General features: G+C 42.9%; 1 protein-coding gene across 1 annotated transcript in view; it reads left to right on the top strand.

Annotated features, from left to right (window-relative positions):
* adgrb3 (adhesion G protein-coupled receptor B3) overlaps positions 1-16,233 on the top strand; it is a 722,174-nt gene that overhangs the window by 388,736 nt on the left and 317,205 nt on the right. The window contains exon 12 of the mRNA XM_060916854.1: positions 7,530-7,638. Coding sequence (XP_060772837.1) covers positions 7,530-7,638 — 109 coding nt within the window. The remainder of the gene's footprint in view (positions 1-7,529; positions 7,639-16,233) is intronic.

Raw genomic sequence — 16,233 nt, 5'->3', positions numbered from 1 at the left:
GTGAAGCCTAATGCTCACGGGCAACTAACAACTGAGGGAAGTCCAATAAATAAGGGCGAAGGTGAGCTCATCCCGCCAGGTGGCAATCAGTGCAGCCGCACCCAAGAGCACTCGCAGTCGTCACCATAGACCGTATGGTTGTCACATGCCCCCCCCCTTTTCAAAAAACGCACAGCCCTCTGGATCGTAGTTTTGTTTTGTTTTTCCACAGTTTCCTAAGACAAAACAAAAACAATGGTCATCTTCTCCCCCCTCCAATCCCATGAGTAGAAGAGACAGAGAGACACAGAGGCAGAGAGAGCGCAAAAACAACATAGATCATGCACGGGATAACGCATCGGCCACAATGTTTTCAGACCCTTTGATATGTCTTATGTCCAAGCAGTATGACTGTAAAAACAGAGACCACTGCACTAAACGCTGATTTGGACACTTCAGTGAATTTAAAAAGACTAGAGGGTTATGATCTGAATAAACGGTCAAAGCTACTGCGGAATTGATGTAAACGGAAAAATATTGCAAAGCCCATATTAGCGCCAGTGTCTCTTTCTCAACCACAGAATAGTGAAGCTGGTAGGAACAGAATTTTTTGGAAAAGAAACACACAGGATGGTAAATGCCATGCTCATGAACCTGCATCAGAACAGCGCCTGCTCCGACGTTGCAGGCATCAACCTGCAATGCAAAAGGCTTATCAAAACGTGGGGCAGACAGAACAGGAGCAGAACACAGAATTAACTTGACATTTTCAAAAGCCATTTGACAGCCAGAAGTCCACACATATTTTTCTCCATCCCTCAAAAGATTAGTCAATGGTGCTACCACGGTGGCAAAATTCTTACAAAAACATCTGTAAAACCCCACTAAATCCAAAAATCTCCGCAAATCTTTTTTTGTAATTGGGGATGGGTACTGTTGAATAGCCATAATTTTAGCATCAATAGGGCGCACTTCACCCTTGCCAAAAACTTTGCCGAGGTAAGTCACGGTCCCTCTGGCAAATTCACATTTGGATAAGTTCACCGTCAACTGCGCCTCGATCAAGCGATCAAACACTGATTTGAGCCTCTGCAGACGTGATTCCCAAGTGTCACTGACCAAAATTAAATCGTCCAAATAAACGGCACAGCCCTCTAACCCCGAAATTACCCGATTCATAAGCCGCTGAAACGTGGCGGGCGCATTTCTCAGACCGAAACTCATAACGGTGTAAGAATATAATCCAAACGGGGTGATAAAGAATGATATTTCCCTGGCCCTTGGTGTTAACGGCACCTGCCAATATCCCTTCAAGAGATCAAGTTTCGTTACAAACCTGGCAGAGCCCACCGAATCCACACAATCCTCAATACGAGGCAAAGGAAAATTATCTCCTTTGGTGACACTATTCACTTTTCTAAAGTCTGTGCAGAATCTAACCATTTTGTCGGGCTTCTCTACCAGGATGCACGGAGACGCCCATTCTGAAAAGGAAGGTACAGCAAGGTTATTATCAATCAGGTATTTAATTTCAGTTTCCAAGACTTTGCGTTTTTCTGGTGACACTCTATTAAAGCGTTGTCTAATAGGGGCAGAATCAGTAACATCAATATCATGCTCTATCCAGGTGGTTCGAGACAGAGTGTCTCCAAACAGGTCGGGATATTTACGTATCAGATGGATTAACTCCCCCCGTTGGGGTTCAGGTATGTACACAAATATCCCCTCCAACTGCGACAAACACTCAGAGTTCTTCAAACGCCCACAAAGAATGCCATCGTTTGGATCAACAATTTCATCACCAGTTTCTCCAGCAAAAACAGGAGCAGAGGTTAAGACTGGCTTGGTGCACATAGACTCATAATAGGGCTTCATCAAATTTACATGATGATACGTAGATTTTTTTCTATGAAATGGGGTGGACACCAAATAATTCTCGTCAGAAACCTTACGAATAACCAAATATGGGCCATCAAATTTAGACTCAAATGGTGACCCCACTAACTGACGAAGCACCAGCACTTGATCCCCAGCTTCAAAAGAGCGACGCTCTACGGCTCGATCATACAAGGTTTTCATTTTCTTTTGTGCGGTCTCCAGATTTGTTCTTGCTATATCCCAAGCCCTGGACAACCTGTCCTTAAACCCAAGCACATAACCTTCAACATTGGTGGGCGGTACAACAGGTTTACCTACATCCCCCAAAACTGACAAAAGTCCCCGCACCTTGTAACCGAACACCAAATCATTCGGGCTAAACCCAGTACTCTCCTGCACAACTTCACGAGCAGCCAGCATGAGCCACGTTAGTGACTCCTCCCAGTCTGCATCCAGCTGCACGCAGTAAGCACAGAGGAGAGATTTCATAGACTGATGGAATCTTTCAACGGAACCCTGCGACTGTGCATGATATGCTGTGGATGTAAGGTGTTCTATGCGCGGTTGTTTTAGGACATCAGCAAACACACGGGAAGTAAAATTAGACCCGCGGTCGCTTTGCACAAATCTTGGAATGCCAAAAACAGACATAAACTGAATTAAAGCTCGTAGTACCGCTTTCGTAGAGATAGTGCGCAAAGGAAAAGCGAAAGGATAACGAGTGTTCAAACACATTAGCGTAAAAATATAATTACTACCATTCTTCGACCTAGGCAGTGGACCTACACAATCAATAGCAATGTGCTCAAAAGGTTCCCCAACAGCTACAATTGGGCGCAAAGGCACAGGTTTGAGCATTTGATTTGGCTTACTAGTGATCTGACAGGTATGGCATGTCTTTATATACGCAGACACATCCTTTTTTACGCGCGGCCAAAAAAAAGTTCTAAGAACTCGATCATACGTCTTCTTCACGCCCCCATGACCGCACTGGTCATGCGCAACCTGCAATACGGAATTTCGAAATTGAGCAGGAACTACCACCTGGACATAGGCATCCCCCACAAACACCTCCCCTTGTGGTACCCACTTACGGAAGAGAACCCCATTATCCAGGAAGTACCCCCTTGCTACTCCCAATGCATCTGTGGGGAACAAAACGTTCTTAAACAAATCAGCCAACCCTGGATCACCAGCCTGTGCATTGCACAACTCCTCCCCTGACAAAGGAAAGGGCAGATTAGACAAATCAGGAACACCCAGCACAGACCCCAAACTTTCCCTCTGCACAGCAGTCGGCACCACATGATGATCAGTGCTGCTCATCGACCTTGTCACTGCACAGGCTGGGCTCTCCCCCTCATTACTGGGAGCACAAACAGGTGTACCAGGGGAATCAGACACAATGGGTGAAGGAGCGTCACCCCAAACACGGTGCCCCGCAATTGCATTGCCTAAAATAATATGGACTCCCTCCACAGGGAGGGCCGGACAAACCCCGAGGACAATTTCCCCCTGCACAAAATCAGACTGAATATTAATTCTGTGAAGGGGACCAGAAACCATATTCAAACCAATTCCACGAATTAAAACATTATCACCAGTGTATGACTGCTCAGAGAAAGGTAGCACAGACTGTAAAATAAATGAATCTACAGCGCCTGTGTCCCGCAGAATTTTCACCGGAACACTGTTCTGACCTGGGAAAAAAAAAACAGCCATCAGTAATAAAGGGCAAATAGGACATTAAACAATCTTTTGCAAAATCTCTGTCACCCCCTGAGCTCCGTGCACACGACTCAATAGAATGCAAAGACCTAGCTAGTGCATTTGGTTTAACGTACTTATAAGTCGAGCGCGGTGGTCTATTTTTTAAGGCGGGGCAATCCACCTTCCAGTGCCCAATTTCATGACAGTAATTGCATACTAAGTCCGTGGCCTGACTTGACAATGACGTCAAGGGCCCCGGCAATGGTCTACTTGCCCCCTGGGCTGCATTTAACCCAGGCTTACCAACATCATGAGAACTATTTTTATGCATTAATGTAAATTCATCAGCCAGTTCCGCCGCTTTTTCAGGAGTTTTAGCTTTATGCTCAGAGATAAAGGTAGCTACACGTTCAGGCACAGAAGATTTAAACTGTTCAACTATCATCAAATCAGACAAATCATCAAACATTTTAATGTCACCAGCAGAGCACCATCGAGTGAAATGCTTGCGCAAATCTCTCGCAAACTCCAGATGCGTTTGTCCTACTTCTTTCCTTGCTTGCCGAAATCTCAGGCGGTACGCCTCAGGCACAAGCTCGTATGCCCGCAAAATAGCAGCTTTAACCTTAGAGTAGTCTCTTGCATCCTCCGAGGACAAAGAGGAGTAAGCCTCCTGTGCTTTCCCCTGTAACACACACTGCAGCAACAAACACCTGTGCTCATCGGACCACTTCCTGGTGTCTGCAACATGTTCAAACAAAGTAAAGAATACATCAGGGTCCTTATCATTAAACTGAGGAACCAACTGCAAACTAGATGACACCTCCTTTGAACCCTCTACACCCAATTTACCATCCTTAATTAAATCAAGCTTTCGATATTCCAGGTCTAACTTCGCCTTTTCTAAAGCAATACGGTTAGTTTCTGAAGCTTGTCTCAAGTTTTCCTGTTCTATCTCCAGCAACAGCAATTCTTTCCTCTGCTCGAATGTCAATATTTCACCTCCAGGTGGCGTCCCCGGAGCGGACTTTGGGCCAGGTTCCTGAAGCAAAATTCCCTTGTCAAGCAAAGCCCCTTTCAGCAACAGCTTAATGCTATCTTTTAATTTACGGTCCATGTCTGAAATAGGAATCTTGTAATGGAAGGCAATTTGCAACAGTGTTTCTTTAGTGCAACTGTCCAAATACGAGTCACACGGAGTCTCAACAAATGTACTGACATCCATGTTGGAGAAAATAAAAGCATAAACAAGCACAAATAAAAGTGATCACCCCAACCCAAAACCCTATTTACACTATACCTAGTCTTCATGCGGTTACAAGCGAGGGGTACTTATGCACTATTACCAGCAGAACGCCGGCCCCGACTGGCAATCAGCAACACCCTGTGATTCCACGGAAGTGCTCCCGAGCAGTGCTCTACTTGCCTTCACCACAACACTATTATAAAAGCAACCCAACATGCCTCAAAATGAAACACGCCGCTAGACCTACCCAGGGTTAAATCACATTCATTTGAGCACTGCCTACTCACCTGATAAGACTAAATCTCCAACAATGGACAATCCCACACACTGCACTCACTATCCTCCACACTGACTAAACCAGATGCAAACCAGATACAAAACAACCAATTCAACTAATCGCAAATAGACGAGCCCCCATATGTTACGTGCAGCTCAAAAACGTAACAACACCAAAAAAAATACCCAAAAACCAAATTCAAAATACCATGGGTCTTTTATTAAAACACTTGCAAGATCACAATCACAGAAAACCAAACGCACATGACAAGCGGCCAACGTGAAGCCTAATGCTCACGGGCAACTAACAACTGAGGGAAGTCCAATAAATAAGGGCGCAGGTGAGCTCATCCCGCCAGGTGGCAATCAGGCAATCAGTGCAGCCGCACCCAGGAGCACTCGCAGTCGTCACCATAGACCATATGGTCGTCACACATGTCTAGTTTTATAAGGTATAATTTCCAGGGGTGATGTCATTTTCGTAAGATTAGCACTTTAAAGTGTATATCACAGGTAAATTCAGGAGCAAGATCAATGTGATTCTCCTATTTTATATTAAACTTTGGTCAAATATCTGTAACATTCTGCATTCTCTGCAAATTTTTTTACCTTGCGCAATACCACAAAAATTCAGTTGAAATCAAGCCATTTGAGGCGAATTGGTCCGCCTCTGAAAAAACTTGGCATTTGAATTTCCCAGCAAACATTAATTTTCGTGGCGTCATCTGTGGGACGCCTCCCTCTGAATCTTACGTCAGCGCTGGTTTGTTTATGAGAAAACGACTTGGTGCTTTTCTGCAAATTTCTTCAATGTTATTGCATAATTATTAAAATGGTTAACAGATGTATCGTAGGAGGGTGTAGCAACACCAATCTTGATGGGATTAGTACTCATCGTTTTCCAAAAGGCCGGACAATGAGAGAGAAATGGGAGTGCGTGGTCTACACAGGCTGTGCACTGAAACCGTGCAAAGCTCACGCAGCCTGCTCGCGCTTTCACAGATAACGTCACGAATCTGGCTCCAGACTCCCTTGGGATTTTTCCAGACGCGTTTTATTTATTTACTTTTTCTGCTGTAGACAGATGGCCTTGTGTAAAATTACCCTTCTGGATGAGTGTGTAAAGGGACATACTTTCATATAAAAAAAAAACACGAAATTGGTCCAGAATATGCACTTTAAGGTGGCAAGAAATTCAATAATTAACCTTTGACAAGGCATACATGTAAAAAAGCGAACAGCATTCCAGATTACTACCTCATGAAGCTAGTGAAGATAATGCCATTAGTTAAGAATGTCAGGGTGCAGGCACAGGGGACAGCAGGTGCATCACGAACTGGCAGCCAAATCCAAATCGAGAGCCAAAAGACAAAATCAGGGTCAAGCAGGGTTTGGTCAATGCGTGAACAATTTCTCAGAGAACAGGCGAAGGTTCAAAGTCAGAAATCAACAGAAAATACAGTTGAAGTCAGGAACTAGCATCAGCCGTTTGGTATGATCAGGTACAGAGACACAGAACAATACTTCACAGTGTGTGTGAGTGTTTGCTGTGCTTAAGTAGAGGGGCTAATTACTGGGAGGATGGGAAACAGGTGTACCCTTAGTATTCCCGAGAGGAGGGGCGCTGTGGCACTTAGGAGATGTCGTCTGTAGCAGCCATGTTTGGATGCCACTCCAAACTCAGAATTTTCAGTGTTGTTACTGACAAAGAGCCTTTGACTGGATAATTACTGCAGTGATTTAATAAAGATAATAGTGTACAAAGCTGTCATCAAGGTAAACAGTGGCTTCTATGAAGAATCTAAAATATGAAACATTTTATTTTTTTAATAATTTTTTGTTTACCACATAATTGCATATATGTTCCATGTGTTATTTCATAGTTTTGATGTCTTCCGCATTGTTTTACAATGTAGAAAATAGTTTAAATACAGAAAAAAACTATGAATGAGTTGGCATGTCCAAAGTTTTTACTGGTACTGTATTTGTTAAAATACAAATACAGTGGAAAATTATAGGTATGGGATTATATCACTATCAGGCACTGGATTGGAACACTGTCAGTCAAAAAGCTTTTTCTTGTGTACAGCTAAGTCAGTTGGTAGCCATGTTTAGTGACAAAAAAAAATACCTTGCTTCTGAGACTACCACTAACCTAAATTGTCAGCAATTTCGGCGATTGGTATTGTATATAAAATGTATTACTTAAATTAAATTAACCCTATAAGTCTATAATTGAACTCACTATAATCGAAGTGACTGTATCCTTTCAAATTCAAAGTAACAAAAATGGCCAACAACCCAAACAAATAAAATAAAAAAAATATGGCCAGAGTACTACATTCAGATGACTGTAATACTTCAAAGACACTTCAGAGGCACTTTTCTCCACTCTCTCTCACTCTCAGTTTTTTTTTTTGTTGTTGTTGTTCCCCCCCAGATCTATCCAGGTGCAGTGGAGTTGATGCAGGTCATTGAGGAGTTCATACACATTGTCGGTCTAGGCATGAAGGATTTCCACAATGCGTACTTGATGACTGGAAACCTGGGTAAGGCCTTTGAAAAGTCATTAAAATCATTAATTTAAAAGATTAGTGGATATATTACTGGATATTAAGTCTTAAAAGCAAACTACACTGCCTTGCCAAAGAAAGGTCACAATTTTGATTTAAATAAGCAAAGAGTTAAGAGCCTTTGATTGGATAATTACTGCAGTGATTGATATGTTTCAGCTGGCAACAATTCTTTTAACTCTAACAGATGCAGTGAGTAGTTTATTTCTTAAACAACCATGTCGAAAGATATATCCCGTGGTCATGCTACTGTGTTTCAGAAGGGTCAAATTATTGGCCTGCATCAAGCAAATAAATCAACAAAGGATGTTGCTGAAATTACTGGATTTGGATTAAGAACGCATTATTAAAGCCTTGAAGGATAGTGGTGAACCATTAACTTCACAGAAGAAATGTGGTCAGAAAAACAATTTTGACCGACCGTGATTGGAGATCACTTAAATGCTAAGTGAAAGCAAATCATAAAAAAATCAACGGTAGAACTAGGCTATGTTTAAAGGGTACCCACAGCAAAAATAAATAAACATAGGCTAGAAATATTACATATTTTGCACAACTGTATTTTGACTACCGTGTATTGTCACACTGTGCAGCATAAAGCAGTTTTAAAAGTCTTTTGTTTTCCCGCTTACTTAAGGGTGCAACCATATTGACATTTTGTGGGTAGTGTCAAAGGTCAGCATGGCATAGAATCATTGATAGGTTTCTTGTATCTTGACTGGCTTGCTGCTCCTGACACCATGATGTAGCCAGATGTACAAATCACTGTTGAAAAATGGCAGAGTGCAAAGACTATGATTGCAAAAATAATAAACATGATAATAAGGGAAGCATTTTTTCTGTGTTCCCTTGCCAACAACTGAACAACGTAAACGAATTGCAAAACAGTGGCTACACAACTTGGGATCAGGTCACACCTTTAGAAACTCATTCCTTTGGTAAAAATTCTGTTTGTGTGTACCATTTTGAACCCACCTGCTTTGAAAGGAATCTACAGGCCAAGCTCTTGGGCTATGCAAGAAACATTAGATTCAAACCCAATGCTGTACCAACAATATTCCAACACCATCCATGGAAAAGGGATTCAGGTCATGCAAGTTGATTAACTAGAATAGTTTAGACATTCAAAGCTAATATGTATGGGGTGGCATGGTGGTGTAGTGGTTAGCTTTTTGGATTTTTGGAGGGTTAGCACCATTTGATTTACACAACATACCTACCACAGGGTGGCACAGTGGTTAGCACGGTCGCCTCACAGCAAGAACGTTCTGGGTTCGAGCCCAGTGGCCGGCAGGGGCCTTTCTGTGTGGTGTTTGCATGTTCTCCCTGTGTCAGCGTGGGTTTCCTTCGGGTGCTCCGGTTTCCCCCACAATTTAAAGACATATGGTTAGGTTAATATGGGATGGCCTTGGGTTGAGGTGCCCTTGAGCGAAGCACCTAACTCCCAACTGCTCCTTGGGCACTGGTAGCATGGCTGCCCACTGCTCTGGGCATATGTGTGTGCTCATTGTTTACATGTGTGTTCATTGCTTCAGATGGGTTAAATGCAGAGAGGAATTTCACAAGCGTGTGATGAATAAAGTTGTTCTACAGTGGATATAAAAAGTGCATGCACCCTGTTAAAATTATAGATTTTTCTGATGTAAAAAAAATGAGACCACGATAAATAATTTGTCAGTAATGCTGTCGAGCGCGCTAGTCTGAACCCAGCTACAAACATGGCTGCTTAGAACTACAACACCCACGAACCACAGTGCCCTCTATCACCTGTTTATTAAATACACCTGTCACTCATTTCCTGGTTCATCAGTCCCTACTATATAAACACCTTTCCCACTCTCACTTGATGTGAAGTATCGTTCAGTGTTCATTCCTGGCATACTGAGTCTTTATTCTACTGCCTTCTTTATTGTGTTCTCGACCTTTGCTCTCGTATCTTTCTTGTTATTCTCTAGCCCTGTCTGCATTGCCCCATCTACCGATCGATCGACCCGCACCTGTCCCATGACCTTGATTCTTAGTCTTGCATTTTGGCTTTGTTTCCAGTTTGCTTTCCCCACTCTCCCCTGCACATACATCCATAAGTGCCTGCACCCTGACAGGATACTTCGCCGCAATGGGTGCAGCAGAGGAGGTGAGGCAAATTGTTTTGAGTGCTCAGGGGCGCCTCTTGGGGGAACATCAGCAGATGCTCGCCGATCTCAACACCAAGATGGCTCAGCTAGCTACCGTGATCTCACAGGCCCTCCCAATGCACCCCGAAATCGCCCCAAGTTCCACGCTTCCACTTCCATGCCCGGAGAAATACAATGGTATTTGAAAGTTTGTGAACCCTTTAGAATTTTTTATATATCTGTATAAATAAACATCATCAGATTTTCACACAAGTCCAAAAAGTAGATAAAGAGAACCCAGTTAAACAAATGAGACAAAAATATTATACTTGGTCATTTATTTATTGAGGAAAATGATCCAATATTACATATCTGTGAGTGGCAAAAGCATGTGAGCCTTTGCTTTCAGTATCTGGTGTGACCCCCTTGTGCAGCAATAACTGCAACTAAACATTTCCGGTAACTGTTGATCAGTCCTGCACACCGACTTGGAGGAATTTTAGCCCATTCCTCTGTACAGAACAGCTTCAACTCTGGGATGTTGGTGGGTTTCCTCACATGAACTGCTGGCTTCAGGTTCTTCCACAACATTTCGATTGGATTAAGGTCAGGACTTTGACTTGGCCATTCCAAAACATTAACTTTATTCTTCTTTATCCATTCTTTGGTAGAACGACTTGTGCGGTCAGCATCATCAGCTAAGTCTCTCCTCCACCCATGTACAGAGTCCCCAGCCTGACTCCCTAGAAGGGGTCCCAGAGTGTTACCTGGGCCTAAGGGCGGTCTTCGGTAAGGGTAAGGCATGCGGCCTACCACCACACTGTGCCTCCAACTGTGCCATTGACCTCCTACCGGGCACTTCTCCACCACACAATCGCATCTACCCTCTGTCCCAGATGGAACAAGCGGTGATGGAGTACATACAAGAGGCCCTCAAGCAGGGGTACATATGTCCGTCTACATCACCTGCATCAGTGGGATTCTTCTTTGTGGAGAAGAGAGGGGCCGGCCTCCACCCATGTATCAACTTTTGAGGACTCAATCAGATCTCAGTGAAGTACCCCTATCCTCTTCCTTTGGTGCGCTCAGCTTTAGAACAGCTCTGTAGTGCCAAGGTGTTTTTTAAACTAGACCTACACAGTGCCTACAGCCTGGTCCATATCCAAGAAGGAGATGAGTGGAAGACAGCCTTCAGCAAAAACGCTGGCCATTTTGAGTACCGGGTGATGCCATATGGCCTCTCTTCAGCGCCAAGTGTGTTCCAGTGTCTCATCAATGATGTATTTCAGGACATGTCAGGGAAATATGTGGTGGCATACATCAATAATATCCTGATCTACTCCCCAGATAAAGAGAGCCATCTCCAACAAGTCCGATCAGTGCTTAACTGCCTGTTAGAAAACCATCTTTATGTCAAAGCCGAGAAGTGCAATTTCCACATGCATCAGATCTCCTTTCTGGGGTACATCATTGGTGCAGAGGGGGTCAGTATGGACTTCTCCAAGGTCTCTGCAGTGGCTTCCTGGCCGGTGCCCACTTCACTCAAGGAGCTCCAACGCTTCCTAAGTTTCACAAGTTTCTACCACCATTTCATTAGAAATTTCAGTACTCATGTGATGCTCTTGACCTCACTGTTAAAAAAGGGACCTAAGCACCTCCACTGGACCCCTGCAGCTGAGGAGGCTTTCAACGAGCTCAAAACTGCCATCACCACAGCCCTCATTCTCCAACACCCTGACCCTACCCACACTTTCACGGTCAAGGTGGATGCCTCCAAGATGGGTGTACTTCCTGATTCCTGAGTTGTTTGCAACGAGGCCTTTGTTCCCACGAATGTTGGTGTTAATTACTAATTTTTTTTTTAATTTCTACAAATAATTTTCTAGTATCATCTTCACTTTTATTGAACTGCCGCTTTTCTTTTTGTACTTTCCACTTTCGCTTTCCTGTTTCCGGTTTTTTTTTTTTTTTGGAAGAACGCCGAGACCAGAAGCTTTCTTTTTTTTTCTCTCTCCTCCTGCGTAAAGACCACAAGCGGAGGCCATCCACATCAGATCTGCTTTAATATCAACAGATCTTTGATTAAGTGTACGTGAATCTTTTCATCATGGCACACCTTCAGCCTGTTCAGTGTGCTGAGTGCAGGATGTTTAGTCATTCTTCCTCCGTCGCTAGCGATAGCTTTACTTGTGATAAGTGCAGATTAGTTAGCTCTCTGACGGAGAAGATTGCAGTGCTAGAAGCGCGTGTCCAGGCTTTAGAGAAGGTCAGTGTGCATGAGAACAGTGTAGTTTCTATAGAGGAAAGTCTGGATGCCCTAGGTGGAGTTAGTAATCCCCCAACTCTGGCATGAGAGCCCTTAGAGCGGGGTGAATGGGTGACGGCTCGGCAGCATAAGCGTAGAGCCACAGCTACCGCTGAGGCTCACCCACAGGAGCACCACTTCTCTCCGTGTCACATGTCGAACAGGTTTGCTCTCCTTAGTGATGCACCCGCTGAGAAACCTGAAAGAGCTCTGGTTATAGGGGACTCTATCATACAGCACGTGAAATTAGCTCAGCCTTTAGGGGCACCAGCAGCTTTAGTCAGGTGTATACTGGGAGCCAGGGCGCCGGACATAGCAGGTAATCTTAGGGTCCTAGGCAAGCACAGGTTCTCAAAGATAGTTATCCATGCAGGAGCTAATGATATACGCCTTCGTCCGTCTGAGGTTACTAAAAGTAACTTTGTAGAGGTGTTTAAATTAGCAAAGGTGATGTCCGATGCTGTAGTATGCTCTGGCCCCATCCCAATGCGGTGTGGTGATGTAGCTTACAGCAGGTTATGGTCGCTGAACCGCTGGCTGTCCAGGTGGTGCTCTGAAAACAGTGTGGGCTTTATAGATAATTGGGCTAATTTTGAGGGCACTGCTGGCCTGTTAGGGCGGGACAGTATCCATCCCACTCGGGAAGGTGCTGCTCTCATTTCCTGCAGCATACAGTAGGTCATAGTCTCAGAACAGGCCTAGTTAATTTCTAACAATCCAGAGTCAAGGCCAGGGAGCAGACGAACAGGCTAAACCGACTGTCTGCTAGCTGCACAGAGTCGTCACTCAGGGTCCACTACACTGAGACCATGTCTGTTCCCCGAGCTCAACAAAAAGGTAGAAATATTCTGAGAGTTTGTTCCAGTAACCTAATCAATATAAAATTAGATCATACTGACTGTACAGCTGCTGCCAGCACCTTTGATTTAAAGGTGGGGCTATTAAATATTAGATCTCTAACATCTAAAGTGCTAATGATTAATGAACTCATTACTGATCAGGAGTTTAATGTACTTTGTTTAACTGAAACATGGATTAAGCCAAATGAATATGTAGCATTAAATGAAGCGAGTCCTCCTGGATACAGTTATATACATCAGCCTCGTCTAACTGGCAGAGGAGGAGGCGTCGCAGTTATTTATAATGATTATCTAGGTGTAACACAAAAACCTGGTTATAAATTTAATACATTTGAAGTTCTTCATACTCATATAATGTATGTAGCCTTGAAAAATAGGTCTACCCAGTTAATTCCATTACTTATTATTTACAGGCCCCCGGGGCCATATTCTGAGTTTCTTTCTGAATTTGCAGATTTTATCTCAGATCTGGTTATTTCCTTAGACAAAGCCTTAGTTGTCGGAGATTTTAATATTCACTTCGATAACCCAGAAGACCCTTTAAAAACAGCGTTTGTGTCCATTTTAGATTCAGTAGGGATTAATCAGAATGTCATAGGACCGACCCATAATGGTGGTCACACCCTCGATCTAATACTAACATTCAGGTTAAACGTAGAAAATATAGTCATACTTCCACAGTCTGAAGTTATCTCAGATCATTCTCTCATCTCATTCAAACTATGTCTGAGTAATAATATATGCACCTCACCACACTACTGTATTAAACGTACATTCATGTCAACTACTGCACAGAGCTTTATAAATGATCTCCCAGAGTTATCCAATTTGATTGGGTCACTGTCAGCCCCTGCAAAACTTGATCAGGCAACTGAATGCTTAGAGTCAACATTCCGCCAGACCTTAGATAATGTAGCTCCTCTTAAAAGGAAAAGGCAGAGACAAAAAAAATTAGCACTCTGGTATAATGATGACACTCGCACATTAAAACAGACAACTCGAAAATTGGAACGTAAATGGCGTCAAACAAAATTGGTAGTGTTCAAATTAGCGTGGAAGGAGAGCTTCCTGAAGTATAGAAAAGCTCTTAGTGCTGCTAGATCAACATATCTCTCCTCCCTAATAGAAGATAACAAAAATAATCCTAGATTCATATTTAATACTGTAGCAAAATTAACCAGGAATAAGTCCACTATAGACACATGCATACCTGTAGTATGTAGTAGCAACGATTTCACGAATTTTTTTAATGACAAAATTGAGAATATCCGACAAAAAATTCAAACTACTAATTTAAGGTCAGACAATGTAAGTGACCCTGTAGTTAACAAGATAACTGTATCAGATCAGCAATTAGAACGTTTTACTCCTTGAAAAGAAACTGAATTACTTTCATTAATCTCAGCATCAAAAGCCTCAATTTGCGTACTAGATCCCTTACCTACACGTCTATTCAAACAGATAATACCTGAAGTAATTGAACCGCTTCTAAAAATAATAAATTATTCTCTTACGATTGGCTATGTACCCAAATCCTTTAAACTAGCAGTTATCAAACCCCTGATTAAAAAATCTGACCTTGATCCCTGTCAGCTGTCCAATTATCGGCCAATATCAAACCTCCCCTTTATCTCCAAGATCCTTGAAAAAGCTGTGGCACAGCAGTTATGCTCATATTTACATAGGAATAACATCCATGAAATGTATCAGTCAGGATTTAGATCTAATCATAGCACAGAGACAGCTTTGGTTAAAGTACTAAACAACCTACTGTTGGCGTCTGATCAGGGCTGTGTCTTGCTGCTTGTGTTGCTTGACCTTAGTGCAGCATTTGATACCATTGATCATTCCATGCTTCTGGATAGACTAGAAAATGTTGTGGGAGTTAAGGGAATGGCCCTCTCCTGGCTCAGCTCTTATTTAACTGATCGCTATCAGTATGTTGATATAAATGGTGATATTTCTAGATGTACTGAGGTAAAGTTTGGTGTTCCACAAGGTTCTGTCTTAGGTCCACTGCTTTTTTCTTTATATATGTTACCTCTGGGTGATATTATTTGTAAACATTGTATTAGTTTCCACTGTTATGCTGATGACACACAGTTGTATGTTTCTGCAAAACCTGATGAGAGACACCAGCTTAATAGAATTGAGGAATGTGTAAAGGATATTAGACACTGGATGCTTATTAACTTCCTTCTGCTTAACTCTGACAAGACTGAAGTACTTGTACTAGGACCACTTGCAGCTAGAAGTAAGTTTTCTGATTACACAGTAACTCTGGATGGCCTTTCTATTTCTTCACGTGCAGCAGTAAAAGACCTCTGAGTGATTATTGACCCCAGTCTTTCATTTGAAACTCACATTGATAACATTACCCGGATAGCTTTCTTTCATCTCAGAAATATTGCTAAGATAAGAAATTTAATGTCACTACATGACGCGGATAAACTAGTTCATGCTTTCGTTACCTCCAGGTTGGATTATTGTAATGCCTTACTGTCTGGATGTTCCAATAAGTGCATAAACAAGCTCCAGTTAGTTCAAAATGCAGCAGCAAGAGTCCTTACTAGAACTAGAAAATATGACCACATCACCCCTGTCTTATCCACACTGCATTGGCTCCCAATCAAATTTCGTATTGATTATAAAGTACTACTATTGACCTTTAAAGCACTGAATGGTCTCACACCACAGTACCTGAGTGAACTTCTGCTCCTCTATGACCCGCCATGCCTACTTAGATCAAAAGGTGCAAGGCTATCTGCTGGTAACTCGTATAGTGAAGGCTACATCAGGGGGCAGAGCCTTTTCTTACAAAGCCCCACAGTTATGGAACAGCCTTCCAAGTAGTGTTCGGGAATCATACACAGTCTCAGTGTTCAAGTCGAGGCTGAAAACATCTGTTTAGTCAAGCCTTTTGTTAATGGTGTTTATGAGGTAAAGGTGTAGATCTGGAGGGTCCTCAGACATAGATTGTTTTGGTAAACTGGGATGTATGGATGCTGTCAGTCCCCACTCGCATGCTCACTCGAGTTTGTTGACGGTGTAGTGGCTGGCTGCTTTATGTCCCGGGGCTCCCACATGCCTGTGTTACTTTCTGGCTCTCCCCTTTTAGTTATGCTGTCATAGTTAGTTGCCGGAGTCTCTGCTTGTACTCAGTGCAATATGTATACTGTTCCTACTTATTCAGGTGACATTGGGCATACCTAACAACCTGTTTTCTCTCTCTCTCTCTCCCTCCCCCCCAAATCTGTCCCTCTGAGTTACATGTTGGTCCTGGGATCGAGAT

The sequence above is a fragment of the Neoarius graeffei genome, chromosome 3 (genome assembly GCF_027579695.1).
Source record: "Neoarius graeffei isolate fNeoGra1 chromosome 3, fNeoGra1.pri, whole genome shotgun sequence".
NCBI lineage: Eukaryota > Metazoa > Chordata > Actinopteri > Siluriformes > Ariidae > Neoarius > Neoarius graeffei.
The sequence above is the reverse complement of the archived record's forward strand: the minus strand, read 5'-3'. Positions and strand labels throughout refer to the sequence as shown.